At 47.5% G+C, this 18,111-nt stretch overlaps 1 protein-coding gene across 4 annotated transcripts in view; it reads left to right on the plus strand.

Annotated features, from left to right (window-relative positions):
* ralgps1 (Ral GEF with PH domain and SH3 binding motif 1) overlaps positions 1–18,111 on the plus strand; it is a 729,016-nt gene that overhangs the window by 177,823 nt on the left and 533,082 nt on the right. For all 4 annotated transcript variants that reach the window (XM_033049388.1, XM_033049390.1, XM_033049389.1 and 1 more), the window contains exons 4-5: positions 8,700–8,807; positions 14,845–14,895. In XM_033049388.1, coding sequence (XP_032905279.1) covers positions 8,700–8,807; positions 14,845–14,895 — 159 coding nt within the window. The remainder of the gene's footprint in view (positions 1–8,699; positions 8,808–14,844; positions 14,896–18,111) is intronic.

The following is an 18,111-nucleotide window of genomic DNA, read 5'->3' on the forward strand; positions in this document are numbered from 1 at the left end:
ACACACACGTCACACATGTCACACACACACACATACACACACCACATGTGGTTTGCATCCCTGGAAGCTAGAATGCACTCCGTGGGACAAATGGCCTCCGTCTATGTTGCTATAAGTATCCAATGTCTTGGCATTGAAGACAAGACCTGCTTGTTGATGGTATGTAGCTCATCTCTGTGACATTCCTGTGACGAATATTTTAACAGCACCATTAACCAAGTTATTTTAGAAGTAACAAATAGGAACCATGTCATAAGCAAGTGTGAAGCAGTCAGTCTGTTGCTGCCAGCACTGACTCTGATGCTCATTGGCTGAAAGCAGGAAAAAACCTCACTTTGTCTGCAAGGGCAAAGATAGATGCAAAGCGTTGGAGTAACTCGGAGGGTCAGGCAGCATCTCTGGAGAAAAAGGATGGGTGATGTATCGGGTCGAGACCCTTAGACCCTTATCCAGTCTGAAGAAGGGTCTCAATGTCCAATTTAACCCATCCATTTTCTCCAGCTGTCTTGACCCGGCGAGTTACTCCAACACGTTTGCGTCTATCTTTGATATAAACCAGTGTGTGCAGTTCTTTGTTTCTACATTTTGTCTGCAAGGGCAGATGGCTACGAACAGGAATAGAAGTCAATCAGTTATCTTCTGAGAATGTGACTTGCTTGTAGCAATAGTGTCCAAGTGTAGACAATAGACAAATGACAATAGGTGCAGGAGTAGGCCATTCGGCCCTTCGAGCCAACACTGCCATTCAATGTGATCATGGCTGATCATCCCCAATCAGTACCCCGTTCCTGCCTTCTCCCCATATCCCCTGACTTCGCTATTTTTAAGAGCCCTATCTAGCTCTCTCTTGAAAGCATCCAGAGAACCGGCCTCCACCGCCTTCTGAGGTAGAGAATTCCACAGACTTACCACTCTCTGTGAGAAAAAGCATTTTAAATGGCTTACTCCTTATTCTTAAACTGTGGCCCCTAGTTCTGGACTCCCCCAACATCGGGAACATGTTTCCTGCCTCTAGCGTGTCCAAACCCTTAACAATCTTATATGTTTCAATGAGATTCCCTCTCATCCTTCTAAACTCCAGAGTGTACAAGCCCAGCTGCTCCATTCTCTCAGCATGTTCTCACCAACATGCAAATGTGTGCAAGTATCAAGTCAAGTATCAAGTATATCTTTATTGTCATTTTCCTGAGTACTCACATACCCAGAGGAAACGAAAAAAGTTGCTCAACCAGTGTCCATTCAGTGTGCAGTAAAAAATAAATAGAAATAAAAATACATATATCATGAACAAATTAAACACTCTACTCTCTACTAAACATCAACAGGCGTTCCGATCGGCAGCGGCACGACAGTGGCTCTGCTGCAGTGTGTCCAGGTTGGTGGTTGGTGCGCGATACTTTGGCAGGGCACAAAGTCCGTTTATCGGTCTTATAGCCTGCGGGAAGAAGCTGAGGAGCATCCTGCTGGTTTTGCAGCTAATGCTCCTGTACCTCTTCCCAGATGGCAGGATGGAGAATATGTGATGCGATGGGTGGTAGGGGTCTTTGATGATGGAGATGGCTCTGCTGGTACATCTCTTCCTGTATATGTCCAGCAGGAAAGGGAGTGGAGCACCAATAATCCTGCTGGCGGTCTTCACAATCCTGTCTAGTTGGTGCCGTTCGTACGCCTTGCAGCTCCCGAACCAGGAAGTGATGCCGTAGGTTAATGTGCTCTCGATTGTCCCCCTATAAAAAGTTCGTAGGTGTGTAGTGGGGAGACCTGCTTTCCGTAGTCTTCGCAAATGTACCAGCACCACAATCCCCGGCCTCCTCCCATGTGTGTCCTAATGCAACGCGGGTGGCGTTGACTTCAACATCGCGGAGTCCTGGGACCCTTTGCCGAGGTCCGCCAGCGTTGAATCTCCGCCCCGTCTGTGGACTTCGGGAGCCGCGGACTCCAGTAGGAGGTGGTCGATTCGGATGTCCAAGCCGCTGAGGATGTTCTCCAGTCCCGATGTCGGACTTCCATCACCCCGGCGAGCGGGCCTGAACATCGGGCCGCCCGTAGCGGCGACAGCGCGGGGTTCGGGGGCCCTGCGACCACGGGAGGACAACAGAGGAGGATGACTGAATTTTGGAGCCTTCCCTCACAGTGAGAAACTTTGATTCCGCTGTGCGGGGATGTCTGTGTTAAAGACTATCGTGTTCTGTGCTCTTTATTATTATATGGCTGTATGGCAACCACACATTTCACTGTAACAATTGGTACATGTGGCAAATAAATGTCTCTTGTATGTTGTAATCCACTGGATAACAACCAGCCACACTGGCAATCAATGCCTGGTACTTGGCAATGAGAGGAACATTAAGTCATGGGAGCAGAATCAGGCCATTCGGCCCATCACATCTACTCCCCCATTCAACCATGGCTGATCTATCTTTCCCTCTCAACCCCATTCTCCTGCCTTTGCCCCCATGATCTTTGACGCCCTTAGAATCTGTCAATCTCTGCCTTAAAAATATCTGATGGCTTGGCCTCCGTCTGTGGCTGAAGAAATTCTTCCTCATCTCCTTTCTAAAGGAATGTCCGTTTGTTCTGAGGCGGTGCCCTCTGGTCCTCAACTCACCCACCAGTGGAAACATCCACTCCACATCCACTCTATCCCGGCCTTTCACTATTCGGTAAGTTTCAACGAGGTCCCCGCCTGAACTCCAGCGAGTACAGGCCCAGTGGTTACTGGAGTTTAGAAGAATGAGGGGGCATTGACCACGCTTACCGAATGGCCAATGTTTTCTGTGATATGGGGCTAAAGTGGTTAAAATAATTTGAGGTACAGATTAATCATTGATGGCTCAACAGGCTCTGGATGTTGACTATCTGACATCTGTGTTCCTCTGTGCAAGAAAATAGCTCATTCAGCCTCTCGAGCAAACTGTGCCATCCATACTGGTTAGAATGTGAAACATATCATCATAGAGTGGTTGAAGTGCATAGCATTGAGTAGATAGACACAAAAAGCTGGAGTAACTCAGTGGGACAGGCATCTTAAACCATTAAACCAGCATCTGCAGTTCCTTCCTACACTTAGTATTGAGTAGACTGAATAAAGGTGAGATGGGAGGGGAGAGAGGATTATGTCCGCAGGTTTAGACTAGCCAATGCAGGAGGCTTAGGTTGAGCATAAACACCAGCCTGCACTGGTTGGGCAGAATGGCCTGTTTCTATGTTGTGCATCCAGTGTAATCCATCATCTTGTTCAATGTTGGTACACAAAAATGCTGGAGAAACTCAGCGGGTGCAGCAGCATCTGTTGAGCAAAGGAAATAGGCGACGTTTCGGGCCGAAACCCTGGAAGGAAATAGTCAACGTTTCGGGCCGAAACCCTTCCAGGGTTTCGGCCTGAAACGTTGCCTATTTCCTTCGCTCCATAGATGCTGCTGCACCTGCTGAGTTTCTCCAGCATTTTTGTGTACCTTCGATTTTCCAGCATCTGCAGTTCCTTCTTAAACATCTTGTTCAACCTTGACTGGCTTTAAATCTTGCACTAGACGTTATTCACATTATCCCCCTCATCATGTATCTGTACACTGTAAATGGCTCGATTGTAATCATGTATAGTCTTTCCGCTGGCCGGGTAGCTCGCAACAAAAGCTTTTCACTGTACCTCGGTACACGTGACGAGAGATTAAAACTATGCTTGAAGAAGGATCAGAACTTGAAATGTTGCCTTTCCATTCCCTCCACAGATGCTGCCTGACCCTTTAAATTCCTCCAGCATTCTGTGTGTTGAGCTGACGATTCCAACACCTGCAGTCTCTTGTGTCTCTATTCTTGTTCTCTTGCAGCTTAGACAAGGGGCCTTCAGACAGAAATAGTGGCTCCATTCATCTTTTCACAGATGCTGTCTGCCCTGCAGTATTTTCTGTTTTGTAGTTTGGTTTAGAGATACAGCATGGACACAGGCCCTTCAGCCCTTTGAGTCCACGCCGCCCATTAATCACCTGCTCACACGAGTTCTATGTTATCCCACTTTCACATCCACTTCCTACACACAGGAACATTCACCGAGGGCAATTGACCTACAAACCCGCGCGTCTTTGGGATGTGGGAGGAAACCGGAGCACCCGGAGGGAACCCACGCGGTCTCGGGGAGAACGTGCAAACTCTGCACAGACAGGCCCCGAGGTTGGGATGGAACCCGGATCTCTGTCTCTGTTTTAATTCTCCACCTTGGTGTCTTTGTGTTACAACAGCTCTGCCGCTATGCCACCGTGCCGCCCACTGATAACCATGCTCTGCCACCAGTGGGCAGCACGGTGGCGCAGCGGTAGAGTTACTGCCTTACAGCGCCAGAGACCCGGGTTAGATCCTGACTATGGGTGCTGTCTGTACGGAGTTTGTTCGTTCTCCCCGTGACCTGCGTGGGTTTTCTCCGGGTGCTCTGGTTTCCTCCCGCACTCCAAAGACGTACAGGTATAAATGTAAATTGCCTCTAATGTGCGTAGGGTAGTTTTAATGTGCAGGGATCGCTGGTCAGCATGGACTCGGTGGGCCGAACGGCCTGCTTCTGCACTGTATCTCTAAACTGAAAACTAAAGATGGTAAAATCCAGCAAGCTGAGGAAAGCTGGGGATGGAAATGGCAAGAGAGAGGATTGCCGCTGTGGGATGAGGAAGAAGGTGTGTGGTGTGTTGTGTGAGAACACTACTGCACACTTTCAATCACCTCTGCTAATCACATCACTTGGGAGTGAGCAATGAACCTATTGACTGAGTCTGGCTCTGGAATTTGGCGCCACTATTAAGAGCTCTCCATGTGCCGTCATTGTTGAGAACCCATCTTCCAGTAAATGAATCTGTTCACCACAGTAAGGAATGTCCCTCTCGGGAAGAGGACTATCCCTCATGTACACGTCTGATGCCAGGAGTACATAGAACACTGGCGCCACATCAGACCTCAGCTTCACGTTCCATGGACCACCTCTTCATGCCCTGGTGTGATTTTTCCTTATTGCTGGAACAGCCATCCTTTTTGTGTTTCTCATCAAACGTCTCCAAGTTACTGACAGTCTGCGATGAATTAGGGTCTTGCTTGCATGAGAATTTGCCCACCGGGAAACGGGCCAAGCTTTCACACTCTTTACTCGCGCTTGCACTGAAATAGAAGTGTTCATTCCATCAGTCTGGATTGCGACTCCAAAGCTGTCCCAGAGGTGAAGGGAGGATGGTAACCCTTGCTTTCCCCCTCTCTCCATCCCTCCCCCTTCCCAGTTCTCCGACCAGTCGTACTGTCTCCGGCTACATTTTATCTCTGTCTGCTTTGTCGTTACCTTCTCCCAGCTAACAATGATCTGTTCTACATTTTCCTTGATCTCCATTCCCTTTGTCCTGGTTTCACACCTTACACTTCTTTATATATGTACCTCCCTCTCCCCTGACATCAGTCTGAAGAAGAGTCTCGACCCGAAACGTCACCCATGCCTTCTCTCCCACCGAGTCTGTACCGACCAGCAATCCCTGCACACTAACACTATCCTACACACACTAGGGACAATTTACATTTTATACCAAGCCAGTTACAAACCTGTATATCTTTGGAGTGCGGGAGGAAACTGGAGCACTCGGGGAAAACCCACGCGGTGGCGGGGAGAATGTACAAACTCCGTACAGACAGCACCCGTAGTCAGGATCGAACCCGGGTCTCCGGCGTTGTAAGGCAGCAGCTCTACCGCTTTGTCACTGTGCCTGCCTGCTAACTCTTGGTGATTCCTGCACGATGATGCCTGGATCCCCCCGGATTGCTCCCGCTTGCAACCCATTGAAGTAATATTCTGCCTTCCGGTTTCTCTTCAGGTAGTGCATGACTTCACGCGTTCCCCATGTTAAAACACCATTTGCCAGGTTTTTTTCCCAGTCGCTCACTCTATCCACATCCCATTGCAGAAACACAGTGGTCTAAACACAGCATGTCATTCCGCTTACTTCCCTTATTGTCAGTAAACTTGTAACCTTCACAATACATCCCCTCCTCTAGGTCGTTGATGTAAATACTATACCATCACCCTATCTGATTCTGATTTGTCCCACATTCATTATTCTACACACATTTAAATAATCTAAAGGGTTGGCTCTTTCTTTGCTCTGGGGATTGATCCTTCATCTCTGACCGACAACTCTGAAGATGATTATCTGGACTTACATTTCTGAGACTCAGTTTTATGTCTGAACTACCATAATTGTCTTGAGGGATATTTCTCCACTATTAGAGGCTTGCGGAATCAAGGGATGTGGGGAGAAGGCGGGCATGGGTTACTGATTGTGGAAGATCAGCCATGATCACAATGAATGGCGGTGTAGGTTCGAAGGGCCAAATGGCCTCCTCCTACACCTAGTTTCTATGTTTCTATATTGAACTTTAGTTTAGTTTAGAGACACAGCGCAGAAACAGGCCCTTCGATCCACCGAGTCTGCGCCGACCAGCGATCCCATAAACACTATCCCACACACACTGGGGACAATTTTACACTTACACCAAGCCAATTAACCCACAAACTTGCACGTCTTTGGAGTGTGGGAGGAAACCGAAGATCTCTGAGAAAACCCACGTGGTCACGGGGAGAACGTACAAACACCGTACAGACAGCACCCGTAGTTGGGATCGATTGCGGGTCTCTGGCGCTGCAAGCGCTGTAAGGCAGCAACTCTACCGCTGCGCCACCGTGACGCCCTGTACGACGAATGCCAAATCCTGTAAAAGACTTAAATCTTTGGACTCCCACAGTCCCTGAGAAGCCCCAGGCACACTCACACTATCCACGTTCTCCTGCAATGCTCCCTGACCTGCTGAGTTTACCACTACTTCTTTGTAAACCAGCATCTGCAGTTCCAGTCTGAAGAAGGGTTTCGGCCCGAAACGTCACCTATTTCCTTCGCTCCATAGATGCTGCTGCACCCGCTGAGCTTCCCCAGCAATTTTGTGTACCTTCTGCAGTTCCATGTGTGTCCTCTACAACTGTCTGGCTCGCTATGTCTCTCTCTCTCTGGCTCTCCATGCCTCGATGACATTGTGGCCTTATGGCGTTATGAGGCTGTGACTCCATGTGTAGATCATGAACTGTAAAGCCATTGGGCAAGTTCTGGGGTGCCCCCCGCAATATGATGGCACCTTCTAAAACCATTTTACTTACTGTCATGTTTCTTACCGTAGAACCAATCTTGTTTGTGTGAGATGTCTTCTCCATCCCATGAGAAATCTTTTACGTTTTGGTTGGCTATGTAAATGTAGGTACATTAAATAAAGTATCTGAGTTCCTAGCCTAATATTGCGATTGGTCTCATTGCCACAGAGATTGCTCCAAGACCAGGTAGAAGGTCATCTAGAGGGGTTTCAGTGTATGAGATGGATACGGATTAGACGTGGCTAGTGCATGCGATCGTTAAGGGCCTGTCCCACTTGGGCGACCTAATCCGCGAGTTTAGAAGAGTGTCATCGACCTTCAAACTCGCAGCATGGTCGACACGTGGTCCTAGGAGGTCCTATGAGGTCACTGGAACTCTCCTTCATGCTCGATGGAAGTTCCCGAATACTCGTGGCCTCAGCTAGGTCGCGGAAACATTTTCAGCAGGTTGAAAATTTTTCCACGAGTAAAAATTGTTCGGCATGGTTCTTTTTGACTCGTAGTGGAGTGGGATCGCTATTTAGTTACAGGCAGTCGAGGGCAGCTGTAGGCAATCTCCTTCGCTGACCGGGCATTTTGATTGGCTCATTGGAGTTTTCAGGACCAAGGAAGACCAACTTTATTATACTTCTTAAAAGTATCTCCACTCCTTCTCCCCCCCTTCTCTCCCCCTTCTCCCCCCCTTCTCTCCCCTTCTCTCCCCTTCTCTCCCCTTCTCTCCCCTTCTCTCCCCTTCTCTCCCCTTCTCTCCCCCTTCTCTCACCCTTCTCTCCCCCTTCTCTCCCCTTCTCTCCCCCTTCTCTCCCCTTCTCTCCCCTTCTCTCCCCTTCTCTCCCCCTTCTCTCCCCTTCTCTCCCCTTCTCTCCCCTTCTCTCCCCTTCTCTCCCCTTCTCTCCCCTTCTCTCCCCCCCCCCTCCCCCCCCCACTCTCTAAAGGACTTACCGTTACTGTGCAGCCGTTTTACCTTCATTTCCATCGCGGGTGTGAATTTCAGACAGCGCTCCCCCACTTTCCCTGGCCCCCGCCTTTGCGATGGGCGTGTGTGTGCGGTCGGGCGATCCAACTCACGGTTTTAACGCGGATGGTTGATCCAGCTCGAGGCTTTCCAGGCGAGTGCCCTCGAGCTTGAAGGTTGAAGACAGTCTTCTTAACTCGCAGATTAGGTCGCCGCAGTGGGACAGCCCCTTTACCTTATTGTTACTGCTCTTGGTGTTCATGATGGAAACATTTATGCTTAATGAACCGTTGAATATGCAGAGAGAGAGGTACGGAGGGAAATTAATCCACAGTTTCTGAACCCGCCATGTAGTTGTGACTGCACGCAGAACTTCTGAAATTAACCGCGCTGGAAAATGACACACTCATTGCATGGTTGACGTTTCGGATCGGGTCCCTTCTCCAGACACGCCGTATCTTGGTACATGTGACAATAATAAACCTAAACCTAACGTGTTAACTCTTTGCGAACGTATTTTGTAAGAAAGATAACCACGGGGAGGAGTTGAAGTTGTATTTAAATGTTCTTCCTTGTTCTCTACAGGCCAGCAGCAGTTCGGACTCTCTCGATGGGCAATATTCAGATTATGCTATGAAAAGCTATGACGCAGTTGTATTTGACGTATTGAAAGTTACTCCAGAGGAATTTGCTGTAAGTAGACGTGTTGAATTATGTGGTGCAATGCATAATTTTATATCATATATATCGAAGTATCTAAAATTATCAGAGGCATAAATAGGGTAGACAGTCAGAACTCTTTTTCCACAATGGAAATGTTAGAGACTAGAAGGCATAGGACAGTACGGCGGTGCAGCGGTAGAGTTGCTGCCTTGCAGCGTCGGAGAACAGAGTTCCATCCTGATTACAGGTGCTGTCTGTACGGAGTTTGTACGTTCTCCCCATGTCATGTGTGGGTTTTCCCCGCGAGCTACAGTTTCATCCCCCACTGCAAAGGCTTTCTCAAAATGTTTGTAGGCTAATTGGCTTGGTAAAATTGTCAATTGTCCCTAGTGTGTAGGATAGTATTAGTGTGGAGGTCGACGCGGACTCGGTAGGCCAAAAGGCACTGTTTCCGCGCTGTATCTCTAAACTAAAATTTAAGATGGAGGGCAAATATTAAAGTGATGTGTGAGGCAGCTTTTATACAGAGGGTGGTGAGTGCCAGGAACCTGCTGCCAGGAATGGTGGTGGAAGCAGATATAATAGTGTGTTTAACAGGCTTTTGGACAGGCCAATGGATATGGATATGCTGGGTATGGAGGGACATGGATTACGTGCGGCAGAGGAGTTTATTTGACCATTGTGTTTAGCACAGACATTGTGGGCCAAAGGGCCTGTTCCTGTGCTGTACTGTTCTATGTTTTATGTAATATTACTGCTCCAAATCCAGCTCTGCACAGAATGAGCCAGCATTTGAGAACGTGCAAACTCCACACGGACAGCAACCGAGTCAGGATCGAACCCTGGGTCTCTGGCGCTGCGAGGCAGCAGCTCAACCAGCTGCACCAGTTCAGTGTAGTTAATGTCACATGTACTGAGGTTTAGTGAAAAGCTTTTGTTGCATGCTAACCAGTCAGTGGAGAGACTATACATGATTATAATCGAGCCATTTACAGTGTATGGATATATGATAAGGGAATAAGGTTTAGTGTAAGGTACAGCCAGTAAAATCTGATCAAAGATAGTCCGAGGGTCACCAATGAGGTAGATGGTAGTGGAGCCAAGGGATATGGGGAGAAGGCAGGAACGGGGTAATGGTTGTGATCACAGTGAATGGCTGTACTGGCTCAAAGGGCCGAAAGGCCTCCTCCTGCACCTATAGTCTATTGTCTATTCAGGACTGCTCTCTAGTTGAGACTGCGTCACCCCCTCGGTTAGTTAGGGAGACAATTTACTTAGAAGATCTTGGTCCCATAAGTTCTTTGTTGACAGACTGCATGACTGTGGCGGAATTAACTTCACTCTCACCCCTGGAACAGAATGGTCCTGGGTTTCATGTTCCACCCGAGTTTCGGGATAGGGCCAGTGGACGCCTGGAATAAGGACTGTTCAGCATATCCTACAAAGAGGCAGGCATAGCTGGGGCCCACGTTTGGACTTGGAGGAAGTGTGAGGAGTCAAAAGATAAGTTGTTGAGGGTGAGGACCAGCTCCACTTGGCGGAGTAGAGTGTTAGTAGAGGGAAATTGGCTGGTTCTGCGATCGAGGAAGAAACAGAGGGCTTTAATGCCTTCCTGGTGGGGGATGGAGGCGTAGAGTGACTAAACGTCCATAGTAAAGATGAGGGAGTGGGGGCTCGGAAAGCGGAAGTCATTGAATTGAATTTAATTGAATTTCCTTTATTGTCATTCAAACATTAAGTTTGAATGAAATTGCGTACCTTGCAGTCATGACAGAAAAAAGCAACAACACACACAATGAACACAATTTAACACACACATCCATCACAGTGAATCTCCAGGCACCTCCTCACTGTGATGGAAGGCAAAAAGTCTTATCTCTTCCTTGCTTGGTCTTCCGCTGTGTCGAGGCGATCGAGGCTCTCGATGTCGAAGCCCCCGCCGGGTGATGGTAAATCCCGCGGCCAATCTTAAGCTCCGCGAACAGACCGATTCAAACTCCACGACTTGGGGCGGATGAAGCCGCTACCCTCCAGTCCAGCGGCCGAAGCTGCTGTTGCGGGAGCTCCCAAAAATCGTTCACCAACCTGGGACCTGCGAGTTCCCGATGTTACCATCCACAGTGGCCCGCGGCCCGAAGCCTCCGAAGCTCCGAAGTCGGGTCGCAGCCTCAGCGCCACCACAGCCTCCGAAGTCAGTCAGCTCCGCGATGGTGAGTCCACAACCTCTGCCACCGGAGCCCCCAAGGTCGATTCCAGTTGGAGGCCACCAGCTCCACGATATTAGGCCTCAGCGCAGATGGAGACGGAGATACGACAAGGAAAAGGTCGCATCCCCGTTGAAGGAAGAGATTTGAAAAAGCTTCCCCCCACCCCCCACATATACACAACTAAAAATGGACTAAAACATGCATCTAACATTAAAGAGACAAAGGGCATGAGAGGTATCTTGGACATAGGTCGGGAGAGATTGGACCAGGGGGGGATAGGATGGAGTCGAGGTACATGGAAATCAGTTCCGTAGGACAGGAGCAGGCAGAAACGATGGGTCTGTCAGGGTAGTTGTGATTGTGGATTTTGGGGAGAAGGTAAAAACGGGCTGCGCGGGGCTGGGAAACGATAATGTTGGAGGCTGTGGAAGGCAGACAGCCAGAAGTGATGAAATCAGTAATGGTGTTTGAGATTAAAGGCTGGTGCTCATCTGTGGGATCATTGTCCAAGGATAAGTAGGAGGAGGTGTCTGATAGTTGTCTAACATGTACAGGTGGTCCTGCTATGGTGTATGTTTCCATTACATAAATCAGATATAACATCAGCGATGGATTAGAATTTTTGCATTATGCAGGTTAAATTGATTATAATGTAATTTTGATGAGGAACTAGCAAACCAATTAAAAGTTAATTTGGAAATTAACCTCCGATTCACCTCCACCCCTTTGCGGACATTGCACTTTGTCTGTGAAATGAATGTTCTAAGGGTCCCAACCAGAAATGTCACCCATCCTTTTTCTCCGGAGATGCTGCCTGACTCGCTGAGTTACTGCAGCACCTTTGGTCTAATGTGCTACAATGCTGAGAACTATATTCTGCATTCTGTATTTTCCCTTTGTTCTATTGTACTTGAGTTTGAACTGATTGAATCTGTGTATTGTAAATCTGATCTGAAAGGATTTTCACTGTATCTTGGTACAGGTGACAATAATAAACCTAAAATGAAGTTTCACCATGCGAAGCGATTGAAATTGTCAAGCAATTACTTCTATGGAGAGTTGTGTAAAGAAGGATCCTGACCTGAAACGTCACCTATCCTTTTTCTCCAAACATGCTGCCTGACCCGCTGAGTTAGTCCAGTTTTTTGTGTCTATCACAAATAAACAATGTAACATACAGCCTTTAGTAATTTTAGCTTACAGTGCCAAAAATGGTTATTGCAATTTTATTAAAAAATACCTTTATTTTTGAAAATCCTGAGGGGAAAAAAACCCGTCATTATTGCAAGTCTAAAACAATAATACTAATAGCCCTTAAATTCAGCCCCCACTGATACAATTGCCCTTATTTTCCCAATTGCCATAACAAGAGCTTTCTTAGGAATGCAATTATCATGTTATAGCTCAAATACCTCTAGTTTATTGCCTATAAAGAACTTCGGGAGATTGTACTAGGTTTATCATATATTTAAAGGCTGACTTTCATTATTAACAGATACTTTGCTCTTTATTTTTGTTCAATGTGTTTCTTCCATCTGTTACTTCTGTTTTCCCACTTGCAGGTTATTCTCTGTCCTCCGTGTTTTGAACCTCAAGTTTGACTTCAGCCTCAACTGTAGGTTTTAGCGCGGAAACAGGCCCTTTGGCCCACAGAGTCCGCATCGACCAGCGATTAACCTGTACACTAGCACCTTGAGGAACTATTTTACAACACACTCAAGCTAATTAACATACAAACATGTACCTCTGGAGTGTGGGAGGAAACCGGAGCACCCAGAGAAAACCCACGCAGTCACAGGAAGAACATACAAACTCCGTACAGACAGCACCCCTTGTCAGGATCAAACATGAGTCTCTGGCAGTGTATGACATCAACTCTACCGCTGTGCCACCCCTAACGTTGTTTTAAATCTTTTTTTTTCCATATTCTGATTTACTCTTTTCCTGTTCCCATGGGCCAAGTTTAATGTCTGTTTGGAAGAATGTCTTCACTGTGGGTAGACTGCAATCTTTGCAGACTATCTCCTTAATCACGTCTGACCCTGTTGATAATCTTCCCACCTGCAACCTTTATTCCGAAGGTGTTTAAATTCCGAAGCTGTTACTTTAGCTCCTCAGGCCAGATCTGTAATGACCTCTGTGTATTTGGTAACATCTCTATAAACCACCTTGAGCGGCACCAACGCAACATTTGAAATGGAAAAGTGATATTCTGGAAACATTCAGCTGGTCAGGCAGCATCTGTAGGAGGAGAGCCAGAGCTAACCTCTCACGCCAAAGACTAGGGTTGTGATGGCCGAAATAGAGTTCTGCATTTTGTTGTGTGAGCATAGATTAATACAACATAGAACGTAGAAGCTTAGGAACAGGCCCTTCAGCCCACTATGTGCGTGTTGAATCTGATGCCAAAATAAACAAATTCCTCCTGCCCGCACATAATCCATATCCCCTTCCTCCCTGTTTATCCCAGTGCCTATCCAAGAGACATTTACACAAGGCATGTGCACATCATTGTATTATAAATATCCTTAGGCAATGTCTTTGAGCAGAGACCCAGGTTCGATCCTGACTGCGGGTGCTGTCTGTACAGGGTTTGTACGTTTTCCCTGTGACAACGTGGGTTTTCCCCATGTGCTCGGGTTTCCGCCCACACTCCAAAGCTGTAAAGGTTTGGAGGTTAATTGACTTTGGTAAAAAATTGTAAATTGTCCCTAGTGTGTAGGATAGTGCTAGTGTACGGTGATTGTTGGTCGGCGCGGACACGGTGGGCCGAAGGACCTGCTTCCACGCTGCTTCTCTAAACTAGCGATCAAAAGATTTGAAAATGAGCAGATTTTAGGAGAGTAAGGACCAAGAAAGTGCTGAGAAAATTATTCAGGGTGTGTAGGAAGAAACTGCAGATGCTGGTTTACACTGGAAATAGACACAAAATACTGGAGTAACTCAGCGGGACAAGCAGCATCTCTGGAGAGAAGCAATGGATGACTTTTCGGGTCAAGACCCTTCTTCAGATTGATATCAGGGGAGTGGGCGGTACAGAGATAAAATGTAGTCGGAGACAGTAAGACTGGTGGGAGAATTGAGAAAGGGGATGGGATAGAAACACAGGGAAAGCAAGGGCTACTTGAGGTTAGAGAAGTCAATGTTCATGCCGCTGGGGTGTAAGCTACCCAAGCGAAATATGAGGTGCTGTTCCTCCAATTTGCGTTGGTCCGCACTCTGACAATGGAGGAGGTCCAGGACAGAGAGGTTAGATTGGAAATGGGAGGGGGAGTTAAAGTGTTGAATCTTTCAATAGGAGGTCAGAGAGGCATATGTGGTAAAAGACGGGTGGCTCTGATGGGATAAGACTATCAAGAGCTAGGTTGGGCTTGATGGGCTGAATGGCCCACCTACAGCTCTGGAATCACTCTGCGGGTTGAGTGTTGATTTCCTGAACCCTGAGGTAGACTCACGGTGACGTTGCAATTCCAATCCCAATCCCAACAAAGGTTTGCCCCCTCGGGACGGAGAGTCGCGTGGAACGTGCGGGAATTTTCCAATCGGCGCTCCAAACAGACGGAGTTTGCCCAGAAACGGCGAATGGTCATCAGAAGAATTGGCTTAAAATGAAACATTTAACAAATCCAGTTCTTTTAAAGTCGTTCCAGCAAATCTTTGCCAGATTTAATCTGATGAAGCGTGGATGGGGAAACGATCTTTCCTACAGTTCTTCCAGTTTTTTTTATTTTTGCACAATGCCTTGCTTTAGGCAAACATTTCCTATCAGTACTTAAATCTGCAGAAGGTAGAAAATATTGCAATGAGTACAAAGATTGTTGAAATTTGAACTAAATTGCCAATTTTCTCCTGTGTTGCAGAGCCAGATCACTTTAATGGATGTTCCAGTATTTAAAGCAATCCAGCCTGAGGTAAGATGAGAGTTTGTAGGGCGGGGAGATTTGGGGAAGGGTGAATGGAGACATAATTTGATATATCCTTTATAAATCTGATGTGCCATTGCCTTCTGCTTTGGTCTGCTGTTCCTGGACTCTGCAGGTGGGTTGGTCACTTATTTCACTTTAGAGAGTTTAGAGAAACAGGCCCCTTCGGCCCACCAGGTCCACGCCGACCATCGATCAACTGTTCACACTAGTTCTATGCTGTCCCACTCCCTACGCACCAGGGGGCCAATTAACCGACAAACCCGCCCGTCTTTGGGATGTGGGTTGGAAACCGGAGCACCCGGCGTTCAGAGGGAGATCGTGCAAACGCCACACAGACAGCATCCGAGGCCAAGACCGAACCTGGGTCTCTGGCACTGTAAGGCAGCAGCTCTACCCGCTGCACCACTGTGCCACCCCAAGATTAAATCAGAGACTAAAAAATAATACTGATTCGTTATGTTGCCTGAAAGCGGTGCATCTGTCTGCAATTTACAGTGAAAACAAAGGTTAAACACTGCCTGAAGATGGGTCCTTACTCAAAACGTCGCCTCTCCATGTTCTCCAGAGATACTGCCTGACCCGCTGGGTTACTCCTGCATTTTGTATCTATCTTCAACATCGTTTGCTTTGGATCCTTCCCTAAAACTGCTCGCTCATTCTCCAAGATGCTTCTTTAAACCTCATTTGTACCCATCCATCCGTCCCACAATCTCTTTGCAGCTCAGTCGAAGATACTGGGAATCAGCTCTCCCTCCACTCTGTGGGGCATGTTTGCCGTATTAAAGCTGCAATAATCCCCCCTCTCTTTCCCCCGCCCCTCTCCCCCTCCACATTTCATCCACTATCTCCCATCCACCAGTCACCGTGCTCCTTTCCCCCTCCTCCCTTCCGCACTTATCTCCCATCCCCGAGCTCCCCGTTTCCCTTTAATCCCTCTCTTTTCCCTTCCCACCATTCCGTCCCACCCAGATCAGTCTCTGCAGCATTCCAGCCCACTCCTCTTTCTTTAACGGACATCAACTTGTCTCCTGTTCAATGCCAGCCTTCATCACTTACTCTAGCCATCTGCCAATTAAACCCCCCCCTCCTCACCTGTCTCCACCTTTCCCTTGTGTGGGAACGAACTGCAGGTGCTGGTTTGTACCAAAGGTAGCTTCCCATTCCCACACTGGTCTTTCCATCCTGGGCCTCCTCCATTGTCAGAGTGAGGCCACCTCATATTTTGCTTGGGTAACTTACAACCCATGGGTATGAACGCTGATTTCTCTAATTTCAAGTAACCGCTGCAATCCCCCTCTCCCCACCCTAGTCATCCTACTAGTTCCACTGTTCGCATCCCTGCATCCCTTCGTTATCACCTCTTCCCCAGCCAACAATGGGCCATTATGGGCTCCATCCTTCCTTGGTCATCTGTTGTCAGCCTTGATTTGTTCTGGCCTTTTCCTACCCCAATTCCCCCCCCCCCCCCCCCCCCCCCCCCCTACTTTCAGTCTGAAGAAAGGTCTTGACCCAAAACGTCACCCATTCCATTTCGCCAGAGATGCTGCCTGACCTGCTGAGTTACTCCAGCATTTGGTGTCTATCTCCACCTTCCCTGTGCCAGGCTTAGTCTTGCCCCCACCTTTCTTTTCCAGCTTTCTCTCTCCTTCTCCATCAGTGTGATGAATGGTCCTGACCCGAAACATCGTCTGTCCATTCTGTCCATGATGCCTGTCCTGTTGAGTTCTTCCAGTCTTTTGTTTATTTGCTAAAAATCCCTGGATCTGCAGTTCCTTGTGCCTGCAGTAGATGTTGGTTACTTTAGTTTAGTTTAGAGATACAGCGTGGAAACAGGCCCTTCGGCCCACCGAGTCCGCACTGACCAGCGATCCCCGCACACTAACACTTTCCTACACACACTAGGGACAATTTACTATTATACCAAGTCAATTAACCTACAGACCTGAATGTCTTTGGAGTGTGGGAGGAAAGCGAAGATCTCAGAGAAACCCCACGCAGGTCACGGGGAGAACGTACCAAGTCCATACAAATAGCACCTGTAGTCGGGATCGAACCCTGGTCTCTGGTGCTGCAAGTGCTGGAAGGCAGCAACTGTACCGCTGCGACCTAGTTGTCCATGAATGTTTACAGAGTCACGGGTTACATTTATGGAGCCAGCCATCGAATTCCTAGCTCCAGGGACGATGGGAATGTCTTCACTACAAGGGCTTTAAGAATGTGACATTGTCATTTTCTTGAGGAAAAATTTGGGAAGAACAATAAATGGTGGCCTTGCCATCAGTCCCCAGCTCCTGAAAAACAAAGAGATGAATGAAAAAAGAGGTTGGCATTTACACACAGGAAGTTAAATAGGTAAGGTGTGCAGGATATGTTCTGAATACAGGCAAATTCAGGCTTAAATCAGGCGGGTGCTGTCTGTGTGGAGTTTGCACGTTCTTCCTGTGACCACATGGATTTCCTTCGGGTGCTCCGGTTTCCTCCCACATGCTGAAGACATGCGGGTTCGTAGGTTAATTGGCCTTCAATAAATTGCCCCTTGTGTGTGTAGGGAGTGGATGCGAGTCTGGGATAAAATATAACTTGGCTTAATGAGTGATTGATGGTTGGCATGGGCTCGGTGGGCCGAAGGGCCTGTTTCTATGCTGAATCTCTGAACGGAACTAAACTGAACGAGATGTGGCGGATTGAAGGACAGTTTCGGTGCGGTACAACTCTGACCATCCAATTTAAAAGCACTACAGAAGAGGTCAAAATGAATTGAATGCAGTGTTTTAGATTCAGTTGCAGAAGGGATTGCTTTTAATGGTTAATAGGAAACAGTGGGTGATTACACCTGTGGTAACATTGAATACAGTCAAGGTAAAGTAACGCCTGTGGCTTTATGTCTAGAAGTGTCAGGATCACAAAGCACGCCGATTCACAACAACTTAACATGTGAATGTCTGCATAAACTGAGGTAACCACTGCAAACATTTTACTTTCCACATCTGTACTATAGATTTACAGCAATAACTATGAAACTGAAGGAAGTGTCTGTTGATGAAATTAAGAGAAATGAATACGATTAGGTTATGTTTAGATCTGTAAATGATCGATATGGAATTTTACGTATTGTTTTCGTATCTGCTTGATAGTTGCTGAAAACATTTGTAATTGCTCTGGAACTGGGCGGCACGGTGGCGCAGCAGTGGCGTTGCTGCC

The sequence above is a fragment of the Amblyraja radiata genome, chromosome 32 (assembly GCF_010909765.2).
Source record: "Amblyraja radiata isolate CabotCenter1 chromosome 32, sAmbRad1.1.pri, whole genome shotgun sequence".
NCBI classification, from domain to species: domain Eukaryota; kingdom Metazoa; phylum Chordata; class Chondrichthyes; order Rajiformes; family Rajidae; genus Amblyraja; species Amblyraja radiata.